We start from the raw sequence: 26,731 nt of genomic DNA, 5'->3' as shown, positions 1-26,731 counted from the left end.
TCCCTACAAGTAGGCCCTGACCTAGACATTTTCCCCATTACTGTGCATGATTGTCCATTTGTTTTTCTATCTTTTGGGCTAGAAAGGAAGCAGGCCAGCGATTTGTCCTGTTTATTGCTAAATCTCTAGCAGCTCATACAGGCCTAGCATAAAAGTAGGCAGGGAAGTAGTTGTTGAAAGAATGAATGAATTCAAGCTGGTTGAGTTTATTTAGACTTTCTTTGTTTTCTAAACCACTCCTCTCAATCACAAAAATGTGCTTATTTTCCTTTCTTAAGTCCAGTCTGATGCGGTTATTGTCAGGTTTTGAAGAGTCAGCATTCATCCATTCTCTAGTTCAGTTTCCTTAGCTTTGTCTGGGAGAGTCCTGTGTTCTGGCAGTAAAAGAGACCAATGACTTATAGTGGCAAGGCCAGGTATGTTTCATTTCTTGGCTGCTGTATATTATTTCCCTTGCCTAGAGATCAGTTCTTGGCGCCGGTTCTGTGGCTTAGCAGGTAAAGCTGCTGCCTGCAGTGCCAGCATTCCGTATGGGTGCTGGTTCAAGTACTGGCTGCTCCACTTCCAGTCCAACTCCCTGCTGATGACCTGGGAAAGCAGTAGAAATGGCCCAGGTCCTTGGGCCCCTGCACCCTTGTGGGAGTCCTGGAAGAAACTCCTGGCTTCTAGCTTCTGATTGGCCCAGCTCTGGCCATTATGGCCATCTGGGGAGTGAAACAGCTTGATAGAAGACTTCTCTCTCTCTGCCTATGCCTTTCAAATAAATAAAAATCTTAGGGGCTGGTGCCTTGGCTCACTTGGTTAATCCTCTGCCTGTGGCACCGGCATCCCATATGGGTGCCGGTTCTAGTCCTGGTTGCTCCTCTTCCAGTCCAGCTCTCTGCTGTGGCCTGGGAAGGCAGTGGAGGATGGTCCAAGTGCTTGGGCCCTGCACCCGCATGGGAGACCAGGAAGAAGCACCTGGCTCCTGGCTTCGGATTGGCGCAGCGCGCCTGCTGTAGCAGCCATTTGGGGGGTGAACCAACGGAAGGAAGACCTTTCTCTCTGTAGCTGTCTTTCACTGTGTATAATTCTACCTGTCAAATAAATAAAAATTAAAAATAAATAAATAAATAAAAATCTTAAAAAAATAGAAAAGAGATCAGCTTCTTGCAGCACCAGAGGCTGTATAGAAGATTGAAAGGACTGGAGAAAGGCTCTTCAGGTATATCTGACATTTATTTTACAAAGCAACTTTCTAAGCTCATTTTAAAGCTATATTACTTTCTATCCTGGTCTTTGTTGGGGTGGTATTTTTTTATTTTAAAAAATATTTATTTATTTGAGAGGTAGAGTTACAGACAGAGGGACACAGAGAGAGAGAGGTCTTCCATCCACTGGGTCACTCCCCAAATGGCCACAACGGCTGGAGCTGTGCCAATCTGAAGCCAGGAGCCAGGAGCTTCTTCTGGGTCTCCCACACATATACAGGGCCAAACCACTTGGGCCATCTTCTGCTGCTTTCCCAGGCCAAAGCAGAGAGCTGGATCCGAAGAGGAGCAGCTGGGACTTGAAGCGACACCCATATGGCATGCCAGTGCCACAGGCAGTGGCTTTACCTGCTATACCAGAGTGCCAGCCCCATGGGATAGTATTTAAATTATGCCAGTTCATTATACTGTATTTACGACCCAGGTGATACTCTATGGTCAAAGATGTGCACAGTCTATTCTACATCATGCTCAGATATGAACTGAAATCTAGTCTCCAAGTTGATCTGGTTTGAAGAAGATGGATAGTTTATAACTGACAGCGTTTACCCTGCAGGCCACAACATCTGCATGTGATCAATGAATTCTTTGTTACAATGTTTAGTTATTTCTCCAAATCCTAAAGTTTACTAGTTAAAAATAGAACTCCATAATCATCCTTTCCCCCCCAGTGTATTCTAATTACAGTGACTTAGGAAGAGCCAACAAGGCTTCTTAATAAAGCAGTCAGGAATGAAGAATAGTTTCTTTTGCCACTTGAAACAAGGCGTGTTTGTTATCAAGAAAAACAGCCAATATGGCTGGTGGGGTGGTAATTGAAACCAGAGAATGTTATTTCTGCCTCATGCATATTAAGAATTTGCTGTCATTTGGGACTAGATGTTCAAAAGATGTGATGAAAAGACAAAGAAATCTGTAGCCTGAGTAAATCTAGATAATTTGTTCTGTAGTGATGAATGATGTTTTCCATGCATGACCTACTTAGAAGCATGGAGTTGTAGACAGAGCTGTAGCATGTTGTGTTGAACTGGATCAGAGACCTTCTGTCCTTGGGGATAATCATGGCCTTGCTTTTTGTTTTTAAAATTTGCTTTCATATTTCTCATGAAAAATAGAAGAAATAGAAAACATGAGATGGCTGACTAGCAGGATAGTTATTTATCCTATTTATATCAAATAGATTGTATATATAGCAAACATTTACATATTATATAAACTTATAATTTTGTCATAACTTTAAAATTATGTACTATAATCTTTATAATTTGAAATATAATTAGTATAATAATTTTTTTCCTAGTGGAAATAATTTTTGGGGTGGGCATTTAGCCAAGTAATTAAGACACTGGTTAAGAAGCCCATGTCCCACTACATTAGGGCACCTAGTTTGGCTTCTGACTCCAGCCTCCTGCTAATGTTCAGAATTCTACCTGTGTCTCCTACGTGGGTTGTAGGGGCCCAAGTACTGAGCTGCCTTCGAGGTGTGCATTAGCAGGAAGCTAGATCAGAAATGGAGAAGCTAGGACTCGAACTGGCGCTCTTATTTGGGATGCAGGGTTCCCAAGCAGCAGCTTAGCCCACAGCACCACAACGCTCATGATGCCATTGCTGGATTTTCATGTGGTTCAGATTCATTGTATTTTTATGTGGAAGAGATCAAAGAGATTCTTGGATTTTTAAAAGCTCTTTCATTATAGAATTCATAGGCTAGATGGAATTTTTGTACTGTAATGAGTGCTAAATTGCCTCAGATTCTTTTCCAGATGAGTCAGGATATGAATAAATAAAAATATCACACTTCACAAGGTAGTAATAGATGTAAATAATGAAGTGACTTATCTTTGGTACACTGTCTTGTATGTTTGTATGTTCAAACATAAGGAAAGCTCTTAAAATATTTATTTATTTGAAAGGCAGAATAAGAGAAAGGGATCTTCCATCCGCTGATTCACTCCATAAATGGCCTCAAGAGCCAGTGCTGGGCCAGGTCAAAGCCAGGCACTGCATCAGATCTCTCACATGGGTGCAGGGGCCTAGGAACTTGGGCCATCTTCTACTTTCCTAGACACATTAGCAGGGAGCTGGATTGGAAGTGGAACAGCTGAGATTCAAACTGGTGCTCATATGGGTTGCTGGTATTGCAGGCAGCAGTATTACCCACTACACCACAATGCTGGTCCCTAAGGAAGGCTCTTTTATTGCAGTCTTTACGGTACCTCCTCTCTCTATTTGCTTTTTCTGTCTGTGGCTAGCCCTGTTAGAATTGACCTGGTGGCAGATTTGTACTCTGGCAGAAGCCTGCTGCTGCATGGGCAGCCAAAACTGCCCTTCAGACTAATGAGCTGAGCTCTGAAGAAATCTGAATTTCCTCATATAATTGGTCTTTTTACTTTGAACATATCACTGGAGACATAGGAGTTCTGTAGGAAAAGTGGAGGAGACTATGACCAGGCAAAGTTGTTCTAATGAGTCTCCTTTTTTCAAAGATTTATTTATTTATTTGAAAAGCAGAGTTACAGAGAGGCGGAGAGGGAGGGAGGGAGAGAAAGAGAGAGGGAGGCAGAGGGAGAGGGAGGGAGGCAGAGGGAGAGGGAGAGGTAGGTCTTTCATCCGCTGGTTCACTTCCCAAATGGCTGCAATGGTTGGAGCTGGGCCAATCTGAAGCCAGGAGCCAGGAGCTTCCTTCAGGTCTCCCATGTGGGTGAAGGTCCCAAGAACCTGGGCCATCTTCTGCTGCTTTTCCAGGCCATAGCAGAGAGCTGGATGGGAAGTGGAGCAGCCGGGACTCGAACCAGCACCCATATCGGATGCCAGCATTGCAGGCGAGGCTTTACCCGCTACACCACAGTGCTGGTCTCTCTAGTGAGTCTTTTTTTTTTTTTTTGACAGGCAGAGTGGACAGTGAGAGAGAAAGGTCTTCCTTTGCCGTTGGTTCACCCTCCAATGGCCACCGCGGCTGGCACGCTGCGGCCGGCGCACCGCGCCTATCCGAAGGCAGGAGCCAGGTGCTTCTCCTGGTCTCCCATGGGGTGCAGGGCCCAAGCACTTGGGCCATCCTCCACTGCACTCCCTGGCCACAGCAGAGAGCTGGCCTGGAAGAGGGGCAACTGGGACAGAATCTGGCGCCCCGACCGGGACTAGAACCCGGTGTACCAGTGCCGCTAGGCGGAGGATTAGCCTATTGAGCCGCGGCGCTGGCTTCTAGTGAGTCTTAACAATGAGCAATGAGGAAGAATGGTGGAGTATTTTTTTTTTAAACATTTATTTACTTGGAGCTGGCACTGTGGCGTAGTGGGTAAAGCCACCGCTTGTGGTGTTGACATCCCATATGGGCATTGATTTGAGCCCCAGCTTCTCCACTTCCAATCCAGCTCTCTGCTATAGCCTGGGAAAGCAGTGCAGGATGGCCTAAGTCCTTGGGCCCCTACATTCATGTGGGAGACCTGGAAGAAGCTCCTGGCTCCTGGCTTTGGATTGGCAACCATCTCTCTCTGCCTCTGCCTCTCTAACTCTGCCTTTCAAATAAATAAGTAAATCTTTTTTTAAAAAAAGAATGTGTTTTATTTAAAACAAAATTTATTTGTAAGTTAGAATTATAGAGAGAGTGGGAGAGACAGATCTTCGCTCTGCTGGTTCACTTCCCAGATGGCCACAATAGTCAGGGCTAGGGCAGGCCAAAGCCAGGAGCTTCTTCCAGGTTTCCCACATGGGTTCAGGGACCCAAGCACTTGGGCCATCCTCTGCTGCTTTCCCAGGTACTTTCGCAGGGAGCTGAATCAGAAGTGGAGCAGCCAGGATTCAAACCGGTGCTCACATGGAGTGCCAGCATCACAGGTTTACCCACTTTATCCACTACGCCATAGCACTGGCACCGAGTTCTAAGTTTCTTGGTACTACGGTGGTGTGGCTCATTTATGATGGTTTTGCAGCTGGTGCCGTGGCTCACTTGGCTAATCCTCTGCCTGTGGCGCCAGCACCCCAGGTTCTTGTCCCGGTTGTTCCTCTTCCAGTCCAGCTCTCTGCTGTGGCCCGGGAGTGCAGTGGAGGATGACCCAGGTCCTTGTGTCCTGCACCCACATGGGAGACCAGGAAGAAGCAAGCACCTGGCTCCTGGCTTCGGATCGGTGTAGCGCGCCAGCCATAATGGCCATTTGGGGGTGAACCAACGGAAAAGGAAGACCTTTCTCTCTGTCGCTCTCTCTCTCTCACTGTCTAACTCTGCCTGTCAAAAAATAAGTAAAATTTAAAAAAAAGATTGTTTTGCTTCCGTTATGCATAGTCAGTGGAGTTAGAATGGGCTATTATGAATGTTAAAAGAATATTATCTGAGTTAGCTGAAAGGTTGGGATTGCTGGGACTTTAAGAAAGGCCATGATGGAGGATTTAAGGAAAAAAGCTTAGATAATGATACATATAAGTTGACAAGTTCTGGAAATTCCTCAAACCCCACATTGGCTTGGTGCATACTTTGTTCTTGTAGATGGACAAATGTAGATGGACAAATGTTCTGCCAAATCCCTTTCCCATATCCAGTTGGAACATACAGTTTGTGGATCTGTCTGTCATTTTTAGCATACTGTTTTACCTAATGTGATGTGCACTTTTTCTTGGGTTGCAAGTCTTTTTTTTTTTTAAGTTTTAAGAAGTATATTTCCATTTGAAGGGCAGAAAGAGAGAGAAGGATCTCCTGCCTGCTGATTCACTTACGAGGTGCCTGCAACAGTGGGGCAAACTGAAGCGAGGAGCCTGGAACTCAATCCAGGTCTCCCACATGGGTGGCAGGGGCCCAACCACTTGCGCCATCACCTACGTCCCAAAGTGCATATCATCAGGAAGCTGGGATTGGAAGTGGAGCTGGGTTGTGAACCCAGGCACTCTGATATGGGTGTGGGCATCTCAAGTGGTGTCTTTACTGTGGTGCTAAATGCCAGCCACCAGATCTGTGTGCCATCTGGTAGTTTCATCATACAAGATGAGCATTTACAGAGTATCGAGGCCTCTTTTTCTTTTTAAAAACTGATTTAACGGTTGAGAAAATTGAGGCCTAGAAAAAGAGACGACTCAAGGTCATACTGTTAATGGCTAAAGCTGGTTGCTGAACCAGATTATCTGGCCCAGGCCAGTGCTGACTTCACCCCCTTAATTCAGACTTGAAGTCATCATCACAGCCGCCATTTGTCTACTGAATGTGTGTTAGTGTTATGCCAAGCATTGTACAGCTGCCATCTTAATCCTCTTAATTCTTTGAGACTAATCAGTACTGAATTTTGTAGATGAACAAACTGAGGCTTAGTAATTTGCCCGAGGAAACATGGCTGGTAAGTGCTGGAACTAAGATTTTAGTCCAGTTTTACCTGGTTCCAAAGCTAGTGTTTGTCTTCTGTTAGCGAAATATTTATGTAAAAGGAACAGGATAATATAACAAACTCCCATTACCCAAATTAAGATGTATAGCTGATCAGGTGAGGCTCCCTTCTTATTTTGCTGCCTTTTCTTCCCTCAGAAATAACCAGCCAGTTTCCTGAATTTCACATCTGTGCTCTTACCCAGTAAGCTCTACAGCTGTGTTTACTGAGTGCTGTGTGACTTGCTTGGAGCTAGGAATTCCACACTGAACAAAAATGCATTTTCTGCCCTTAACACATTCTCTGTGGATGATAGTGAAGCACTTGTTCCTTAATCTCTCTGGAGATGCTTAGGAGCTGGTGGGAGGCAGTCACATTTTCATCAAGGAGGTCTAGGAAGTTCTTCAGGGGACTACTGGTGATACGTTGGAAGGTTGCCTGGGTATTACTCAGGCAAACACTGCTGAAGAATGCACATGTTTTAATTGGATCACAGATTATTATTTTTTCCTTCCTGGAGACCAAATTATAGGTTGTGTTTATTTAAATGAGCCTTTTGATTTCCCGCTATGTTTAGACTTCTGGGAGAAGTAGGTATCTTCCCTGTCCACCCTCTTTTCCCCACCTCCTCTGTAGCTTCTAACATAATTTTTAATAGGGTAACTAAACATAGTGCTTGATCCATGTCTTGTTCATGGCAGTTTTGTTTGTCTCATGGTTTTTTTTTTTTTTTTTTTTTTTTTTTTTTTTTGACAGGCAGAGTAGACAGACAGAGAGAAAGGTCTTCCTTTTCTGTTGGTTCACCCTCCAATGGCCGCTGTGGCCGACACACCGCGTTGATCCGAAGCCAGGAGCCAGGTACTTCTCCTGGTCTCCCATGCGGGTGCAGGGCCCAAGGACTTGGGCCATGCTCCACTGCACTCCCGGGCCACAGCAGAGAGCTAGATTGGAAGAGGAGCAACTGGGACAGAACCAGCGCCCCAACTGGGACTAGAACCCGGGGTGCTGGTGCCACAGGCGGAGGATTTGAGCTGCAGTGCCAGCCTCTGACAGATTACATTTTAAATACTCTGTTACCACAGATCAGAGAGAACATATGATATTTGTCCTTTTGTGAGTAGCTTATTTCACTAAGTATAATGGTCTCCTGTTGCATCCATTTTGTTGCAAATGACAGTATTTCATATTTGTGTGTGTATATATATATATATATATAACCACTGTGTAGTATTCCATAGAGTATATATACCATAATTTCTTTAGCCTCTTCAGTTGATGGACATCTAGGTTGATTCCACATCCAAGCCATTGTAAATTGAGCTGAAATGAACATGCAGGTACAGATTACTCTTTTATATGCTGATTACATTTCCTTTGGATAAAATCCCAGGAGTGGGATGGTTGGATCATATGGTAGGTCTATATTCAGCTTTCTGAGATATCTCTATACTGTACTATACTATCTTTCACGGTGGCTGTACCAGTTTACATTCCCACCAACAGTGGATTAAGTAACCCTTCTTTCTACATTCTCCCCAACATTTGTTCTTTGTTGATTTCTGTATGAAAGCCACTATAATGGGGGTGAGTTGAAACCTCATTGTGTTTATTTTTTTTTTTTTTTAAGGATTTATTTATTTATTTGAAAGAGTTACACACACACACACACACACCCGGGGAGAGAGAGAGAGAGAGAGAGAGAGAGAGAGAGAGTGAGAGAGGTCTTGCATCCGTTGGTTCACTCCCCAATTGGCCGCAATGGCCGGAACTGTGCCGATCTGAAGCCAGGAGCCAGGAGCTTCTTCCAGGTCTCCCATGTGGGTGCTGGGGGCCAAGGACTTGGTCCATCTTCTACTGCTTTCCCAGGCCATAGCAGAGAGGTGGATCAGAAGTGAAACAGCTGGGTCTCGAACAGGCATCCATATGGGATGCCAACACTTCTGGCCCTGGCGTTAATCCACTGCACCACAGCACCAGCCCCCCTCATTGTGGTTTTGATTTGTGTTTCCCTGATGGCTAGTGATCCTGAGCATTTTTTCATGTGTCTGTTAGCCATTTGAATTTCTTCTCTTGAGAAATGTCTGTTCAGTTTCTTTGCTCATTTTTTTTTTTTTTTTTTTTTTTGACATGCAGAGTGGACAGTGAGAGAGAGAGACAGAGAAAGGTCTTCCTTTGCCATTGGTTCACCCTCCAATGGCCGCCGTGGCTGGTGTGCTGCGGCCAGTGCACCGCACCTATCCGAAGGCAGGAGCCAGGTGCTTCTCCTGGTCTCCCATGGTGTGCAGGGCCCAAGCACCTGGGCCATCCTCCACTGCACTCCCTGGCCACAGCAGAGAGCTGGCCTGGAAGAGGGGCAACTGGGACAGCATCCGGTGCCCCAACTGGGACTAGAACCCGGTGTACCGGCGCCGCAAGGCGGAGCATTAGCCTACTGAGCCACGGCGCTGGCCCCTTTGCTCATTTCTTAATTGGCTTGTTTGTTTTGTTGGTGTTGAGTTTCTCGAGTTCTTCATAGATTTTGGAATTTAGTCCTTTGTCAGTTGAGCATTGTTTAAATATTTTCTCCCATTCTGTTGGTTGCCTCTTCACTTTGATGAATGTTTCTTTTGCAGTGCAGAAGCTTCTCAGTTTGTTGTAATCCCATTTGTTAATTTTGGCTTTGATTGCCTGTGCTTCTGGGGTCTTTTCCAAGAAGTCTTTCCCTATGCCAGTGTCTTTTAGGGTTTCCCCAATGTTCTCTAGTAATTTGATGGTATCCTGTCATAGATTTAGGTCTCTGATCCATTTTGAGTGGGTTTTTGTGTAAGGTGTGAGGTAGGGTCTTGTTTTATACTTGTGCATGTGGAAATTCAGTTTCCCCAGCAATATTTGTTGAAGAGACTGTCTTGGCTCCAGGAGTTGGTTTTTGTTTCTTTGTCAAGGATAAGTTGGTTGTAGATGGGTGGATTTATTTCTGGGGTTTCTGTTCTGCTCCTTGAGTCTAAACATCTGTTTTTGTGCCAGTACCAGGCTGTTTTGATTATAACTGCCCTGTAATATGTCTTGAGGTCTGGTAGTATGATGTTTCCAGCTTTGTTTTTGCTGTTTAAAATTGCTTTTGCTATTCGTAGTCTCTTGTGTTTTCATATGAATTTTAGCATCATTATCTCTAGATCTGAGAAGAATGTTGTTGGTATTTTGATTGGTATCGCATTGAATCTATAAATTGATTTCAGTAGTGTGGACGTTTTGAAGATGTTATTCTTCCAATCCATAAGCATGGAAGATTTTTCCACTTTTTTGTCTTCTATTACTTACTTTAATGTTTTGTAATTTTCATCATAGAGATCTTTAATGTCCTTGGTTAAATTTATTCCAAGGTATTTAAATATTTTGTAGCTATTATGAATGGGATTGATCTTAGAAGTTCTTTTTCAAACCAGGCCCTCAAGTTTGGGATGTAGGCATCTCAAGTGGTAACTTAACTGCTATGCCAAATGTTCACCCCTAAACTTTTCTTTTTTAACTTGGTACATAGAAAAAGTGCTAATATTATTGGTGATAAGTGCCTAAATCCATTAGAATAGCTTCTCTGTAAAAGTAGGGAAGACCTAGTGGCCTTGGTAAATGATATCCCCAGGACATGGAATAGTGCTTGCCATATAGAAGTGCTCAAGAAATATTTTTCCAAGGCATGAAAGAATGTCTAGCTAAGTTTCAGTTGCCACCTGTAAATTTAGAACGTGCCAATATTTATTACCAAAATTACCTTCGAAGTAGTACTTTTCAGAGCAGGCTTTAGGTAGCCATAAAGGTGGTGATTTAAAAAAAAAAATTGATATAAAAGGCACAGAGAGAGAGAGAGATCTTCCATTCACTGATTTAGTCTCCAAGTGGCACACTGGCCAGAGCTGGACTAGGCTGAAGCCAGGAGGCCGAACTCCATCCTAATCTCCACACTGGTGGCAGGGGCACAAGCACTTGGGCCATCCTCTGCTGCCCTCCCAGGTCTTTAACAGGGAACTGGGTCAGAAGTGGAGCATCTGGTACTTGAACCTGCATCCATATGGGATGCTGGCATTGCAGGGGCAGCTTAACCCACTGCTTCACATTGCTGGATCCTAAGGGTCTGATTAAAATACCTATGTCCGCATATCTTAGTACCTGGATTCAACACCAAGCTCTGACTCCTGATTCCAGCTTCTTGCTAGTGTGTACCCTGGGAGGCTGCAATAATGGCTAAAGTAATTGGGTTCCTGCCACTCACCTGGGAGACCTGGATTGAATTCCTGGCCCCCAGGTTTGCTGTAGCCCAGCCCCTGCAACTGCAGTCATTTGGGGAAGGAACCAGCAGATGGGAGGCCTCTCTCTCTCCATCTCTGTCTCTCAAATAAAACAAAAATAATGTTAAAACCAAATAGGGGCCAGTGCTGTAGCATAGTGGGTAAAGCCTTCAACTGCAGTGCTGTTATCCCATATGGGCACTGGTTCGAGACTGGCTGTTCCACTTCCCATCCAGCTCTCTGCTGTGGCCTAGGAAAGCAGTCGAAGATGGCTAAAGTCCTTGGGCCCCTGCACCTGCATGGGAGACCTGGAAGAAGCTCCTTCCTGGCTCCTGGCTTTGGATCAGTTCAGCTCCAGCCATTGCAGCCATTTGGGGAGTGAACCAGTGGATGTAAGACCTTTCTCTCTGCTTCTCTGTAACACTGCCTTTCAAATAATAAATAAGTAAACCTTTAAAAAATTTAAAAATAAAAGCACTCGCCTTAAAAAAAAAACAGTACCTTCTCTAGTAGCAAAAATTATGTTTGTTTTTGAAAACTTGGGGGGGAGGGCAATGCTGTGCGTAGCAGGTAAAGCCACCACCTGCAGTGCGGGCATCCCATAAGGGCGATGGGTGCCGGTTTGAGACCCAGTTGCCCCACTTCTGATCCAGCTCTCTGCTATGGCCTGGGAAAGCAGTAGAAGATGGCCCAACTCCTGGGCCCCTGCACCCACATGGGAAGACTCAGAAGAAGCTCCTGGCTCCTGGCTTTGGATTGGCGCAGCTCCAGCCGTTGTGGCCAATTGGGGAGTGAACCAACGGATGGAAGACCCCTCTCTCTCTCGGCCTCTCCTTTCTCTGTGTAACTTTGACTTTCAAATAAATAAATAAATCTTTAAAGAAAACTTAGAAGAAATGCAAAAACCACTAAAATTACAATTATTTAAACAAATTTTAAATTTACTTTCATTTTATTTAAAAGAGAGATAGACTGAGATCTTCATTTGCTGGTTCACTCCCCAAGTGTCCACAATAGCCAGGGTTAGACCAGGCTGAAGCCAGGAGCCTGGAACTCTCAGAACTCCCACATGGTAGGCAGGGACCCACATTCTTGAGCTATTAACTGTGGCCTTCCAGGATGTGCATTAGCACAGACTTTGGTACTCCAGTAGGGGATGCAGGCATTCCAAGTGGAATCCTAACCACTGTGCTGAACACTCACCCCTGCAATTGCTTTTACTTCAGAAATAACCGCTACTGGTGTATATATTCTTCCAGGGTCTTAAAAATATTCACATAGATATTTATTTATCAGGTAGGCTCATACAGTACATATTTATTTATACCTGCATAAATGCATTTTTAAAAGTAGAGTAGAACAATTTGAGCTTCCATATTATGATGGTTAGAGGTTATAATTCATAAAATAGTAGAATAATATAGCAATCCATGAGTCTATATTCAGCTATTAATGTTATGCACGTACATAAATCAGAAGGGAAAACTTTTCCTTATAAGAGCCTACAGAGGGGGTTGGTGCTGTGGCATAGTGGGTTGAGCCGCAGCCTGCAGTGCCAGCATCCCATAAGGGCACCAATTCAAGACCCAGCTATTCCAGCTCCCTGCTATGCCCTGGGAAAACCGTGGAAGGTGGCTCAAGTCCTTGGACCTCTGCACCCGTGTGGGAGACCCGGAGGAAGCTCCTGGCTCCTGGCTTCAGACCGGCCCAGCTCAGGACATTGCAGCCAACTGGGGAGTGAACCAGTAGCTCTCTGCCTCTCCTTCTCTCTCTGTGTAACTCTGACTTTCAAATAAATAAATAAATCTTAAAAAAAAAAAAAAAAAAAAAAGAGCCTGCAAAGTAGTATAAAAAAGTACTGATAGAAAGCCACTATTCAGTTGCCAGCACTGGGGCATAGTAGGCTAAGCCTCTGCCTGCGGTGCTCGCATCCATATGGGTACCAATTTTTGTCCCAGTTGCTCCTCTTCCCATCCAGCTCTCTGCTATGTCCTGGGAAGGTAGTAGAAGATGGTCCAAGTGTTTGGGCCCCTGTACCCATGTGGGAGACCCAGAAGAAGCTCCTGGCTCCTGGCTCGGATTGGCCCAGCTCCAGCCATGTGACCAGTTTGGGAGAAACCAGGGAGTGGAAGCTAGCTCTTTCACTCTCGCTCGCTCGCGCTCTCTCCGTTTCTCTGTAACTACCTCTCAAATAAATAAATAAAATGTTTAACCAAGAATAAGTCACTATTCAGCAACTGGTACTGCAGTGTTTGTTTCGGGCAAGGATCACCAATGGGTGTTAAAGCTGGTAAGCTAAATTTCTCGAGAGGCTACTGTGGCATAGTAGGTTAAGCATCTGCCTGCAGCACCAGCATCCCATACGGGTGTTAGTTCAAGTCCTAGCTGCACCTCTTCTAATCCAGCTCTCTGCTATGGCCTGGGAAAGCAGTAGAAGATGGCCAAAGTCCTTGGGCTCCTGTATCTGCGTGGGAGACCCAGGAAGCTCCTGGCTCCTGGGTTTGGCTCAGCACAGCTCCGGCCATTGTGGCCATTTGGGGAGTGAACCAGTGGATGAAGATTTTCTCTCTCTGCCTCTCAAGTAAATAAATAAATCCTTTTTTTTTTTTTAATTTAATGAGAAACAGAGGGTTTACATTTTCTCAAATTATTGCTGCATAAGATAGTTATGAATTATAACTGGGAAAATAAAAATTTACAGTGGAGAAACCTGGCAGACACCATCTTACCCACATGATCATGCTAACAAGGTACCAGTCAGCTGCTGTCTGCCATGGTATACTAAGAAGGACATAATAATGTTTTGGGGGTATTCCTGCCAGAAATACAAGGACATTTAAAAATTTCAAGACCATAAAAGACAAAGATTTAGAAACTTACAGATTACAGGAGGGTGAAGAGACATAACAGCCAAATGTAGCATTTTATTCTGAGTTAGAAAGAACATTTTTTTCCTCTAAAAGATAGTAGTGGGACACATGATAAGTTGATGAGTTCCACAGATTGGATGATTGTAGTGTAGTGGTGTGAATTTCCTACTCTTTGGTCATGGAAGAGAATCATCTTGCATTTAGAATATATACACTAAGACACATTACAATCAAATGTTTTTATATTTGTATGTAAAGGCAGAGAAAGAGAATAATGCAAATATAGTAAAATGTTAATATAGAGGAAATCTAGGTAAAGGATAGATATGAATTCTTTGTACTATTTTTGCAATTCCTCTGTCTGAAAATTTTTTTAAAAATAAGTTAAAAACAGTAAAAGTTAGCCAGAGCTGCTGAATCAGTCACCAATGAGTCAGTGAATATTTTAGTTAACCTACACAGTGTTTGTGTATGTGATGCACGCTAACTGTGGGAGTCACCATTTCCTTTCTATATCATTAGCTTGTGTTAGCAGTATTTTTAAAATATGGCATGAGAAAGAACACTAGCTTGACCATCAGGAGATGGTTTATGTTCTTGGGTCTGCAACTAATCTTTTAGTGAATTTTTTCGCTTATTTACTTATTTATTTTTTTTTAACTTTTATTTAATGAATATAAATTTCCAAAGTACAGAATATTGATTACAATGGCTTCCCCCCCATAACGTCCCTCCAACCCGCAACCCTCCCCTTATCCACTCCCTCTCCCCTTCCATTCATATCAAGATTCATTTTCGATTCTCTTTATATACAGAAGATCAGTTTAGCATACATTAAGTAAAGATTTCAACAGTTTGCTCCCACACAGCTTCTGTCTGGGTCTCCGGATGCAGGGGCCCAGACTCTTAGGCCGTCTTCCACTCCTTTCCCAGGTGCATTAGCAGGGAGCTGGATTGGAAGTGGAGCAGCCAGGACACTGAACGGCGCCCATATGGGATGCCAGCATCATAGACAGTGGCTTACCCCTCTATGCCACAATGCCGACCCCTTATGTTTGGTTTGTTAAGATTTATTTATTTATTTGGAAAGCAGGGCAACAGGAAGAGATAGAGAGAGAGAGAGAGCGATCAATCTTCCAGCTGCTTGTTCACTCCCCAATGACTGCAACAGGCAGGTCTGGGCCATGCTGAAGCCAGGAGCCAAGAACTCCATCAGGTCTCCCACATGGGTTGCAGGGGCCAAGCACTTGGGCCATCATCTGTTGCCTTCCCAGGCACCTTAACAGGGAGCTGGATCAGAAGCGAAGCAGGGAAATAAAAAGAAGTGAAGCAGCTGGGACTCACAGGTGCACATTGATATAAGCTGTTTCTATTGTAAGCAGTGGGCAGCTTAACCCACTCTGCCACCATGCTGGCCTCTGCATGTGTATGTATGTATGCACGTGTGTGTGTGTGTTTTAAGGTTTACTTACAAGGCAGGGGGAGGAGGGAAGAGAGAGATGTATCTTCCATCTGTTTGTTCTTTTCCCAATGCCTGCAATAAATAGCAGGCTGAGCCAGGAACTGTGTCCGGGTGTTCCACATGGGTGACAGGGACTCAGAATACTTGAGCCATCATTTGCTCTCTCCCTGAATGTGCATTAGCAAGAAACTAGACTAGAAGTGGAGTAGCCAGGACTGAAATTGCACATTCCTGTGTGGGATGTGTGTGTCCCAAGTGGTGTCCTGCCTCTTGTAGTGAGGGCTTGAGAAAATCATTGTTTCTGGGTCCCAGGCTCCTCATCTGAAAGTTTGCAGCGAGCTGAATAAGCTGATATTGTTGATTAGGATCTGGCAGTTCTGTGATAATGGACTCTGGCTTCACTGATGGGGTTGGAATGCTGTGAATGTCACCTTATTGTCAACCTCTTGATAAAGGCCCAACACTTCTCACATAAATCAGTTAAGAGGTCTGTAGAAATCAGAGCTGAGAGACACCTGTTAAACCATCTAGTCTGTCCCTGCAGCAGTAGTACTCAGTTGTTCATAGCATGCACTTCAAGATGTTTCTTCTGCACTCTGCTTCCTGTGTCCTAGCCATTCATTATTTCTCCAGAGTCTTTTTTTTTTTTTTTTTGGACAGGCAGAGTTAGAGACAGAGAGAAAGGTCTTCCTTTTCTGTTGGTTCACCCCCAAAATGGTGGCTATGGCTGGCGTGCTGCGCCGATCCAAAGCCAGGGGCCAGGTTCTTCCCCTGGTCTCCCATGCAGGTGCAGGGCCTAAGGACCTGGGCCATCCTTCACTGCCTTCCCGGGCTACAGCAGAGAGCTGGACTGGAAGAGGGGCAACCGGGACAGAATCCAGCACCCCAACCGGGATTAGAACCCGGATTAGCCTAGTGAGCTGTGGCGCCGGCCTCTCCAGAATCTTGACATTTAAGTTCGCTTTTTCAGTAATTTAACAAAGGACTGTGACTTTTCTTCCCTTTACATTTCCCAGTTCTTTCTATTTAGACTTTACTTCTAGAAACTATAATATGCTGCTATGTTTTCCTTTAGAATCACAAAAAAATTTAATTGATAAGCAGTTCATTATCTAACAATCCTGATTTTTTTTTTTTTTTAAGTTTTACTTTACTTCTTTGAAAGGTAGAGTTACAGAGAATTTTCAGTCCGCTGGTTCTCTCCCCAAATGGCCTCAATGACAGGGCTGGCTGAAACCAGGAGCCAGGAGCTTCTTCTGGTCTCCACCATAGGTGCAGGGGCCCAAGCAACTGGGCTGTCCCCAGATGCATTGGAAGGGAGCTGATTGGAAGTGGAGCAGCTGGGACTCAAGCCGGCACCCATATGGGAAGCTGGCACTGTAGGCAGCATCTTAACCTGCTACGCCACAATGCTGGTCCCCCCATTTTTTTTTTTTTTTTTTAAGATTTAGTTTATTTGAAAGGCAGAGTTAACAGAGAGACAGGAAGACAGAGAGAGAGAGAGAGAGAGAGAGAGAGAGAGAGATCTTCCATCCACTGATTACTTCCCAAATGGCCCAGTCTCGGCCAGGCCAGGCCACACCGTAGCCAGGAGCCTAGAACTCCATCCAGGTCTCCCATGTGGGTGGCAGAGGCCCAGGCACTCTGGCCATTTTCTATTGTTTTTCCCAGGCATGTTAGCCAGGAGCTGGATCAAAAGTAGAAGCTGGGGCTCAGACCAGCACTCATGTAGAATGACTGCGTTGCAGATGGTGGCTTGACCTGTTGCACCCACAACACTGATCCCATAATACTAATGATGAAGATCAGAAAAATGATGGGAACAGAAGTAAAATTTCAGAGTGAAGATTATGATTTTTAAAGTTAGTATGTTAAAAAAAATTACTAAGGAACCAGTGTTGTGGTACAGTGGGTTGGGCTGCAGCTTGCAACATCAGCATCCCATATCAGAGTGCTAGTTCAAGTCCTGGCTACTCTGCTTCCAATCTGGTCATCTTAGGAGGTCAGTAGATGATGGCCGAAGTGCTTGGGGTCCTGCCATCCCTGTGGGAGACCAGAGTAAGGTTCTTGGCTACTGGCTTCAGGCTGGCCCAGACTTGGATGTTGCTGCCTTTTGGGGAATGGACTAGTAGCTAGATAAAGATCTGTTTCTCCCTATCTCTTTGTTTTTTCACTTTTCAAACAAATTTTTTTTATTATTAAAGGTTTATATATTTATTTGAAAGGGAGAGTTGCAGAGAGAGAGAAAGGGAGATCTTCCATCCTCTGGCAACACTCCAAATGGCTGCAACAGCCTGAGCTGGGCCAGTCCGAAGCAAGAGCCAGGAGCTTCTTCCAGGTCTCCCATGTGGGTGCAGGGAGCCAAGTACTTGGGCCATCTTCTGCTGCTTTCCCAGGCCATTACCAGAGAGCTGGATGGGAAGTGGAGTAGCCAGGACTTTAACCAGTGCCCATATGGGATGCCAGCATCACAGGTGGCAACTTTACCCATTATGCCACAATGTCAGTGCCCAAACAAATCTTAAAAAAAAATTACTAAAAAAAAATACAATAGAAAAATTTCCTTTAAACCGTTTAAATACAATACTCTAAAAAAAAAATAATTTAAGTATTTAGAGAAATAGGTACTCTGATTTCTGTTACTGAGGATGTAAATTTGTTTATTCTGTATTGGAAATACTTGACAATATCAATTGAAGAAAGATCATGCATGGTACCTTGAGTTCTGTTTTAAGGAATTTATCCTGTAAAAATACTAAGTGCAGCATTGTTTCTAAAAGTGAGAACTTGGAAACAATCCAAATGTTCATTCTTAGGAGATTAATTAATAAGTGATAGTACAGGGAAGATGTTTGACCCAGCGGTTGAGATGCCTGCATCCCATCTTGGAGTGCCCACATGTATTACCCATCTCTGTTCCTGATTCCAGCTTCCTTCACATAGATCCTGGGAGGCAGCAGGTGATGGCTCAAAGCAGATGCATCCTTTGCCACTCAAGTGGAAGACTTGGATTGAGTTCCCAAGTCCTGTCTTTGGCCTGGCCCAGCCCCAGCAATTGCAAGTGTGTGGGGATTGAACCAGCAAATGGGAGCTGTCACTCTTGTCTCTCTGCCTCTCAAAGAAGTAATTTTTTTTTTTTTTTTTTTTTTTTTTGGACAGGCAGAGTGGACAGTGAGAGAGAGAGAGAGACAGAGAGAAAGGTCTTCCTTTTCTGTTGGCTCACCCCCCAATGGCTGCTGTGGCTGGCGCACCGCGCTGATCCGAAGCCAGGAGCCAGGTGCTTCTCCTGGTCTCCCATGTGGGTGCAGGGCCCAAGCACTTGGGCCATCCTCCACTGTACTCCCAGGCCACAGCAGAGAGCTGGACTGGAAGAGGAACAACCAGGACAGAATCTGGTGTCCCAACAGGGACTAGAACCCGGGGTGCCGGTGCCACAGGCAGAGGACTATCCACGTGAGCTGTGGCGCCAGCCAGAACATTTTTATTTTTAAAATATGTATTTTTGTAATTTTTAAAAGCAATAAATATATATTTTTAAGCAGAAAAAAAGATAACCTTCTATGTATTTTTTTTAAAGATTTATTTTATTTATTTGAAAGAGTTACAGGGAGAGGTCTTCCATCCACTGGTTCACTCCCCAAATGGCCGCAGTGGTCAGAGCTGAGATGATCTGAAGCAATGAGCCAGGAGCTTCTTCTGGGTCTCCCACGTGGGTGCAGGGACTCAAGCACTTGGCCATCCTCCACTGCTTTCCCAGGCCATGGCAGAGACCTGGATTGGAAGTGGAGCAGTGGGACTCGAACCAGCACCCATGTGGGATGCTGGCAATGCAGGCCAGGGCTTTAACCTGCTATTCCAGAGTGTCAGCCCCTACTTTTTTTTTTTTTTTTTTTTTTGACAGGCAGAGTGGACAGTGAGAGAGAAAGAAAAGTCTTCCTTTTTTCCGTTGGTTCACCCCGCAATGGCTGCTGAGGCCGGCGCACTGCGCTGATCCAAAGCCAGAAGCCAGGTGCTTCTCCTGGTCTCCCATGGGGGTGCAGGGCCCAAGGACTTGGGCAATCCTCCACTGCACTCCCGGGCCACAGCAGAGAGCTGGAATGGAAGAGGAGCAACTGGGACAGAATCCGGTGCCCCGACCGGGACTAGAACCTGGTGTGCCAGCGCCGCAGGCGGAGGATTAGCCTATTGAGCAGCAGCGCTGGCCTCCAGCCCCTACTTTTAAGTATTGTACTAAATTTTGATTTTAACTAAAAATAAAAGACTTCCCCTTGTGGTTGTTAAATTTGAGCTTATATAGAACTAAACACTTTATTAAAGTAACAATTTCTGTTTTCACAGCTAGAGTTGGGAAGACATCACTGATTATGTCTCTGGTCAGTGAAGAATTTCCAGAAGAGGTAAATACTTTGATTTCCTTTCCATATTCAAAAAATTTTAATTGATTGAAATTAAGTTAAAATGAGATAAGCTATGCCTTTTTTGCCATGTGATTTCTTTCTTACAGCTGTGACTTTTCTATGCTTGTATGCATTTTGTAGACTTCTATGCATTTTAGTTGATGGTGGGCCTCTCTGAGGAAGAACCTAACAAGACCTAAGTTCCCGAAGTCCCTTGTGTTGTCCACGTCAGACCTTGACTGGGATATTTGTCATCTTAGTTGTCTCACCTGTTAAATGGGAACTGAAAGAAATATAGATATCATCTAAGCTGTAACCCTTTTTCAAAAGTAAAATTATCCATAAGCTCAAAATATAACATGATGAATGTTCTATGAGTTCAAGTTAAGATGAAGGTTCTGGATCCCTACTTGCCTTCCACCTGACACTCCCTGGTCTGTGAGATATTTTTGTCAGCCACTAGAATTCTGACATACATATTTGAAAACCTTTATCTACTTGACTCATTGTACAAATGAAGAAACTAATTCATTCCACTTTTTCCCACCTCAAAAGCTTGTCGTGGATCTCAAGTGAGATAAGCTTAGTAACATTGAAGTACCACCAAAAAAATAAAGTGGCTTTATTATGACCGACAATTTATTTATTTATATTTTTGAAGTTCCAGTGTGAGGAGCTACTGGCCAAGTCCTTATGTAACATTAGGATATTGCTATGGGGAATGGGTTCAGTGCAATGAGCTGAAAAAGATTTCTCATTATTCTCTTTCACATAGTAAGTATTAGTGTTATAACTTGTACTTTTGCTTCTGTTGGCTTTTAGATAGGAATATCTTCATAATTTCATTACCCCAACAGGAATTTGATGTATCATGTGTATTCAGCATTTACAACTGTCATGTGGCCATTCATTGTTTCTTTTGCTGTTTTTTCCCTCTTAATTAATTAGGATAGTTAAGTAATTACTTAATTTGAGAGCTAAAGTATATTTTCACGTGTTGTTTCCAGGGAATCAGTAACATAATGTATAATCACTCAGAGTGTAATACCTACAAGTTTTCTGTGATAATTTAACTTAGTTTAGAATTATTTTAGCATAACTCTCCTGAATGTGGTTAAGTGTTCTTGATTAATTAAAAAATCATACAGTGGCCTAGAATTCAAGATACTGCTTGGCCTGCCTGCATTCCATATCAGAGTGCTTGGGTTTAAGTCCTGGCCTTGCTGCTGATTCTGGCTTCCTGGTGATGTGTACCTAGGAGGCAGCAAGGGGAGGCAGGAAGGTGATGGCTCAAGTATTTGGATCTCTGCCACTAATGTGGGACATTCAGATTAAATTCTTGGCTCCTGGCTTTGGCACGTCTGTACCCTGGCTCTTGGGGGCATTTGGGGAGTGAACCAGAGGTTGGGAAATATCTTTCTCTCTGCCTTTCAAATTAAATAAATAAGTAAATAAAAAACTAGAAAAAATCATATGATCTTTCTGAAAAATATAATCATTAAACATAAGGCTTATGTAGTCAATCAGTTATATTCTAGAAGAAATGCATTTTGATAATTTGAAGGTTGATTTGGATTAGCATAGTTCGTCATTTGGTTTAAACCTTCTACAAAGTGGAATAGAAACATCATATTTTAAAAATCTAACATTTGAGGGGCCAACACTATAGCATAGTAGGCTAAGCCTCCACCTGTGGTGCCAGCATCCCATTCCCATGTGGACACCCGTTCAAGTCCCTGCTGCACTTCTTCTGATCCAATTCTCTGCTGCAGCCTGGAAAAACAGTAGAAGATGGCCCAAGTGCTTGGGACCCTGTACCCATGTAGAAGAACTGGAAAAAGCTCCTGGCTCTTGGCTCTGGATTGGCTCAGCTCTGGCCACAGTGGCCATTTGGGGAGTGAACTAGAGGATGGAAGACCTTTCTCTCTGTCTCTCTGTCTCTCCCTCTCTTATAACTCTACCTCTCAAATAAATAAATAAAATCTTAAAAAAAACTTAGCATTTGAAATGCCAAATTAATTTAAGAATTGTTTTAGTCTTCATCAGATCTGAGGTGTCCTTGCTATGTCTTGAGCCTACACAGCTGGAAATGTGTGTTTTTTGGAAAAAGTTTTGGTTGTACAGGTTTTTTTTTTTTTTTTTAAATGTTTATTTATTTCAAAGGCAGAGTGACAGAAAGGGACAGAGAGATCTTTTTTTTTTTTTTTCTGTAGAAACTGATGTTTATTTTCCATCAACCTCATTTCCATGTTTGCGTGAGAGCCCGTGACAAGCAGCCTAAGACCACTCAGTGGTTGTTCCACCCACTCGGTGGCCTGAGCAGTGGGCGCTGCAGACCAGTCTTCAGTGGCGGGCTGAGCACTCCAGTCCTCAGTGGGAAACTGCTGAATAGGCACAGAGGGCACCTGCACGCCTTCGGACCAGTCAGCAACCTCCGGCTGAGTAGCAGTGAACTCGGGCTCTGGGGCCGTCCATTCACCCTGAAACTCCTCCTTGGTCACAGCTTTTTCAGCGGCGGCCTGCTCTTCTTTTTCAATCTCTTCAGGATCTCTGTAGAAGTAGAGATCAGGCATGACCTCCCAGGGGTGTTCACGGGAGATGGTTCCACGCATGCGCAGAACCTCCCGGGCCAGCATCCACCACATCAGACCCACTGAATGGGCTCCCTTGTTGTTGCACGGGATGGCAATGTCCACGTAGCGCAGAGGCGAGTCTGTGTTGCACAGAGCAATGGTAGGCAGGTTCACGTAAGATGCCTCCGTGAGAGGCTGGTGGTCAGCCCGAGGATCAGTAACCACCAGAAGCCGTGGTTCCCGGAAGGCTGCCTGGATCTGGTTAGTGAAGGTTCCAGGTGTGAAGCGGCCAGCAATGGGAGTAGCTCCAGTGGCAGCAGCAAACTTCAGCACAGCTCCCTGGCCAGTGTTCCTGGAGGATATCACACTGACATCAGCAGGGTTTTCAATGGCCACAATAGCACGAGCCGCCAACAGCAGCTTCTCCCAGGTCCTCTTCAGATTGATGATGTAGATGCCATCACTCTTCCTTTTGTAGATGTACTGTTCCATCTGGAAGTGAAGGTTGGTGCCACCTAGGTGGGTTCCTGCTGCAAGGAACTTGAGGACGTCCTCCTCCTTCATTTGCAGGACATCAAGGGCTCCGGACATTGTGACAGCTTCCCCTTAAGTTACGCCGGGAATCAAAAACAACGCCGTATGGACCCCTGGCCGGGTAGCGCGGAAAGCCACAGAGAGATCTTTTACCCATTAGTTTACTCTTTACCCAAATGGCCACAGTAGCCAGATCTGGGCCTGGCAGAAGCCAGGAGCCAGGAGCTCTCATCCTTGTCTCCCACACAGATGACCAGGGCTCAAATACTTGGGCTATCTTCCACTGCCTTCCCATACCCCATAGCAGGAAGCTGGAGCAGAAGCAGAGAAGGCAGGACTTGAACAGGCACTCTGAGATGAGATGCCCATGTTGCCAGCGGCAGCTGTGTGCCTTGTAGTATTGTTTTAATATACATTTGCATCCTTGGTAAAATATAACACCAAGCATTTAGAAGTAAAACAGATACCTATAAGGATAGCTAGGAGTGAAAGGGGCTAATATAGATAAATTTACATAATGTATTAACAAGTTTGGTTGATAATATCCAAAGGTTTTTCCTTTTTTTATATTTGTTTGCAAATAAAGGTTCCTCCTCGGGCAGAAGAAATCACCATTCCAGCTGATGTCACCCCTGAGAGAGTTCCAACACACATTGTAGATTACTCAGGTAATCAATGTCCTCTTGTAGGTGAAGCTGTAGGGTTAGTTAAGTAGTTCTCAAAAAAGGTCCTTATTGAGCTTTTAAAAATATGCTAAGAGTGGTAATTCTTTCTCTGTGGAAGTACATGATCCTTTCTGTTCTTGCCTCACTTTTACCTCCTGCTCCACACCCTACTCAGAGCACCCATTTGACGACTACCCTATCCCTTATATTCCAAGTTCGGGTCCATAGAGGAAGGTAGTATGAGTCGGTAAGCCATGACTGCCCTTGAATCAGAACTTCGCAGAGAGAAGTTCTGGGTCAGCTTTGTTATCAGGCATTTAGATATGTTCTTATGATTTAGAGAATGTTCTTAATCTGAACATTTATTGAGTTCTGAATTTGTTCTTTAACCTGTCAACCTTGATCCCAAACAAAATAATAATTACAACGGTTGTGAGCTTGCTTAAATTCTATTAGAAAAACATCATTACTGATTTTAATAACTTAAAAATTTTCTACACACAACTGTTTACTTTTTAATCAGTAAATTATAATGTTTTATTCCTGAACTTAAGGGGAAAAAAGGGAGTATGAGTACTCTGATAATGCTTTGGCTAAGCTGTTGTTCCATATTCTAAAATAATGGGCATCAGAATTGTGCTGTTTAAACCAAAGGCGGGGAACATCTGACCCATGGGCTGTATAAGGCCCTGGAAATCATTTGGTCTGGCCCTGCTTAGGCAACTGCAGGAGGACTCAAAATTTAATTAATCTGTAGCAGGCTAATTTTTAAGTTGATAATTTTGTATGGCCCCAAATGATGTTATAATTATCTAAGTGGCCCTTGTCAGAAAAAAGGTTCCCCACCCCTGATTTAGGTCATTGAACACTTGAAATGTGACTATTCTAAACTGAAATGTGCTGTAAATATGAAATAAAACTGGATTTGGAAGACTTAGTATGTAAAAAATCTCATTAATTTTCTATTGAGTGCATGTTGAAATTTTATATTTTTATATTGAGTTAAATATTAATCTTAAATTTTTATTTTTTCCTTCTTTTGAGATAACTACCAGAAAATATAAATTATATATGTTTGTCTGTTGGACAGCAATGTATGAAAAGCTGTAGGGAGATGAATGCCTTCTTTTGCCATCAGAATTGTAACTAGCTTTATTTAGAGAAATATTCTTTCTCGGTATGTGGAATTATATAATAGATTCCTTTCAGTATTAGAATTGAAGTCTTCACCATTGATTATTCAACATGTGAAAAGATATTAAACATATGATCCATTATTTAGCACCGAATAAAATACTCATATATGAGTTTGATGTCAGAAACAACAGACCTTTTTAGGGGAAGGCATGTAACCAAGGTGATCTAAATTACTATGTCAATAATTGTTTTGCTCATTACTTTGCTTCCTAATGCTACAATATCATGCATATCCCCTGCCTCTGTGGAATTGCGGGCATATTCACCCATGGAGAGCAGTTCTAGCCGGAGAGCCTTGTGTGTACTAGAGAGGGAATTCTTGATTCTTCGTTATTGTGCTCTGGTTTTCCTTCTGGACGGTGCTTACTATTACTATCACGTGCTGTCGAGATCTTAAGCTTGTATCATCCAGATTCCTACCCAGCCTTTGTAACCCTTTCTGTATAGACTCTGAGCTTCTGACATATCAGCACTCAGTCTCGTAGCTTGGGTTTCGGATCCCCTTTGCCTAACCCTTTTCAACTCTGGATCAGTTGCTGGCATCAACTTATCACACAACGCCTCTGCTCGCCTGTGCCCGAGTCGTCCTCCTGTAGACTTGGCCTTCAGTGCTAGCCAACTTCCTTAGCACAGTTCAACCTTTCCCCTCCCCTAGCTTGCCCTTGTCTTTGCCACCTTGTCAAGTGTGAAACCATGTCATTTTGAGGAATATTAGGTGAGTGTCGCATGGATTTTAGCTTGACTGTTCATTTTTGTGGAAGTGTTTAAAATAGGAAACATTGGCTTTTTATCATTTGTAGAAGCAGAACAAAGTGACGAACAACTTCATCAGGAGATATCACAGGTGAGTTTATTTATGGGAAAACAGTAAAGATCATGTTGAGCAAACCTTTTTCATTCACTCAGGAGGACGTTTTCAATCTTTCTTGTTATTGCTGACTTTGAGTAGAGTTTGAGTATTTTTCCTGTAAGTCAGGAATTTTTTCTTCTTAGAGGCAAGCTAATTTTTAAAAATTTATTTAATATGTTAACCAGCTAGAACTGTTTGTATTTTTATTTAAAAATGCTGGGGTGTTTGGTGTTTGGCCAGTGGATGGGAGCTCTGTATTTCAAATAAAGTAGTAAGACACCCCCTGGGATGCCTGCAACCCATATTAGAGTGCCCGCGTTTGAGTCCAAGCTCCATTTTGATCTGCGCTTCCTGCTGATATACACTTGGGAGGCAGCAGATGATGGCTCAAGTAGTTGGGTCCTTGCCACCCACATGGAAGACCCAGATTGGCTTTGGCTGGCCTAGCTATTATAGACCTTTGGGGAGGAAAAAATATGGCAGATCTTTGTCTCTCTGTTTCTCTCTTTCTCTGTCTTTCTCTCTCTATCTCTTTACCTTTCAGAAAAATAAGTACATTTAAAAAATACATTGGATTGGGCAGCAGTTAGCCTAGCAGTTAAGATGCCTGCATCTCATATTGGAGTACCTGGATTCAAAACCTGGCTGCTGATTCCAGCTTCCTGCCAGTACAGACTTTGGGAGGCAGCAGTTACAGCTCAAATAATTGGGTTCTTGCCACTCATGTGGGAGACCTGGATTGAGTTCCCGGTCTTTGGCTTGACTCAACCCTATCCATTGCAGACATACAGGAGTGTGCTCTCTCTCTCTCTCTTTCTCTTTCTTTACCCCCCTCTCCCCTGTCTTTCTGCCTCTCAAATGATTTTTTAAATGCCATTAATTTGTTATTTTTTCTTCTAGGCTAATGTCATCTGCATAGTTTATGCTGTTAACAACAAACATTCTATTGATAAGGTATGACTGTGTGACTCCCCCCCCACCCCCCATTTAGTTAACTTGCAGTGTGGCACTTTCAAAGTTGATCCTCAATTTAGAATTTTGTGGGTCTAAGGAAAGTTTTTCAAAGACGATTTGTGTCATATCTTAACTCCTCTTAATTTTCATTTTAGGTAACAAGTCGATGGATTCCTCTCATAAATGAAAGAACAGACAAAGACAGCAGGTATTTTTTTTTTATTCTTCTCAACCTTTGTATTAGAAAATTCAAATGTGCAGGAAAGATACATGAAATAGTACAGTGACAGTCTGTAAACCTTCACTTAGATCCATCAGTTGGTAACATATTTTGCTACATTTGCTATATGTATGGGTTTCTCTTTCTGTTCA

The 26,731-nt window shown here is 43.6% G+C and overlaps 1 protein-coding gene and 1 pseudogene across 12 annotated transcripts in view; one reads left to right on the top strand and one right to left on the bottom strand.

The window, feature by feature from the left end:
• The window catches only part of RHOT1 (ras homolog family member T1), a 91,129-nt gene that overhangs the window by 7,885 nt on the left and 56,513 nt on the right, over positions 1-26,731 (top strand). For 11 of the 12 annotated variants that reach the window (XR_011383573.2, XR_007911262.3, XM_051824636.3 and 8 more), the window contains exons 2-6: positions 19,528-19,586; positions 23,280-23,361; positions 25,356-25,399; positions 26,306-26,359; positions 26,515-26,567. Coding sequence is in view for 9 of the 12 variants with exons in the window: in XM_051824636.3 (XP_051680596.1) it covers positions 19,528-19,586; positions 23,280-23,361; positions 25,356-25,399; positions 26,306-26,359; positions 26,515-26,567 (292 nt within the window). In the remaining 3 variants the exon portion in view is untranslated. The remainder of the gene's footprint in view (positions 1-19,527; positions 19,587-23,279; positions 23,362-25,355; positions 25,400-26,305; positions 26,360-26,514; positions 26,568-26,731) is intronic. The other variant, XM_089317430.1, reaches the window with a different exon arrangement.
• On the bottom strand, positions 21,712-22,867 carry LOC149121196 (small ribosomal subunit protein uS2 pseudogene; annotated as a pseudogene).

The sequence above is a fragment of the Oryctolagus cuniculus genome, chromosome 17 (genome assembly GCF_051225735.1).
Source record: "Oryctolagus cuniculus isolate XC-2025 breed Fujian yellow rabbit chromosome 17, ASM5122573v1, whole genome shotgun sequence".
In the NCBI taxonomy this organism is placed as follows: Eukaryota; Metazoa; Chordata; class Mammalia; order Lagomorpha; family Leporidae; genus Oryctolagus; species Oryctolagus cuniculus.
This window is presented reverse-complemented; position numbering and strand designations above follow the sequence as displayed.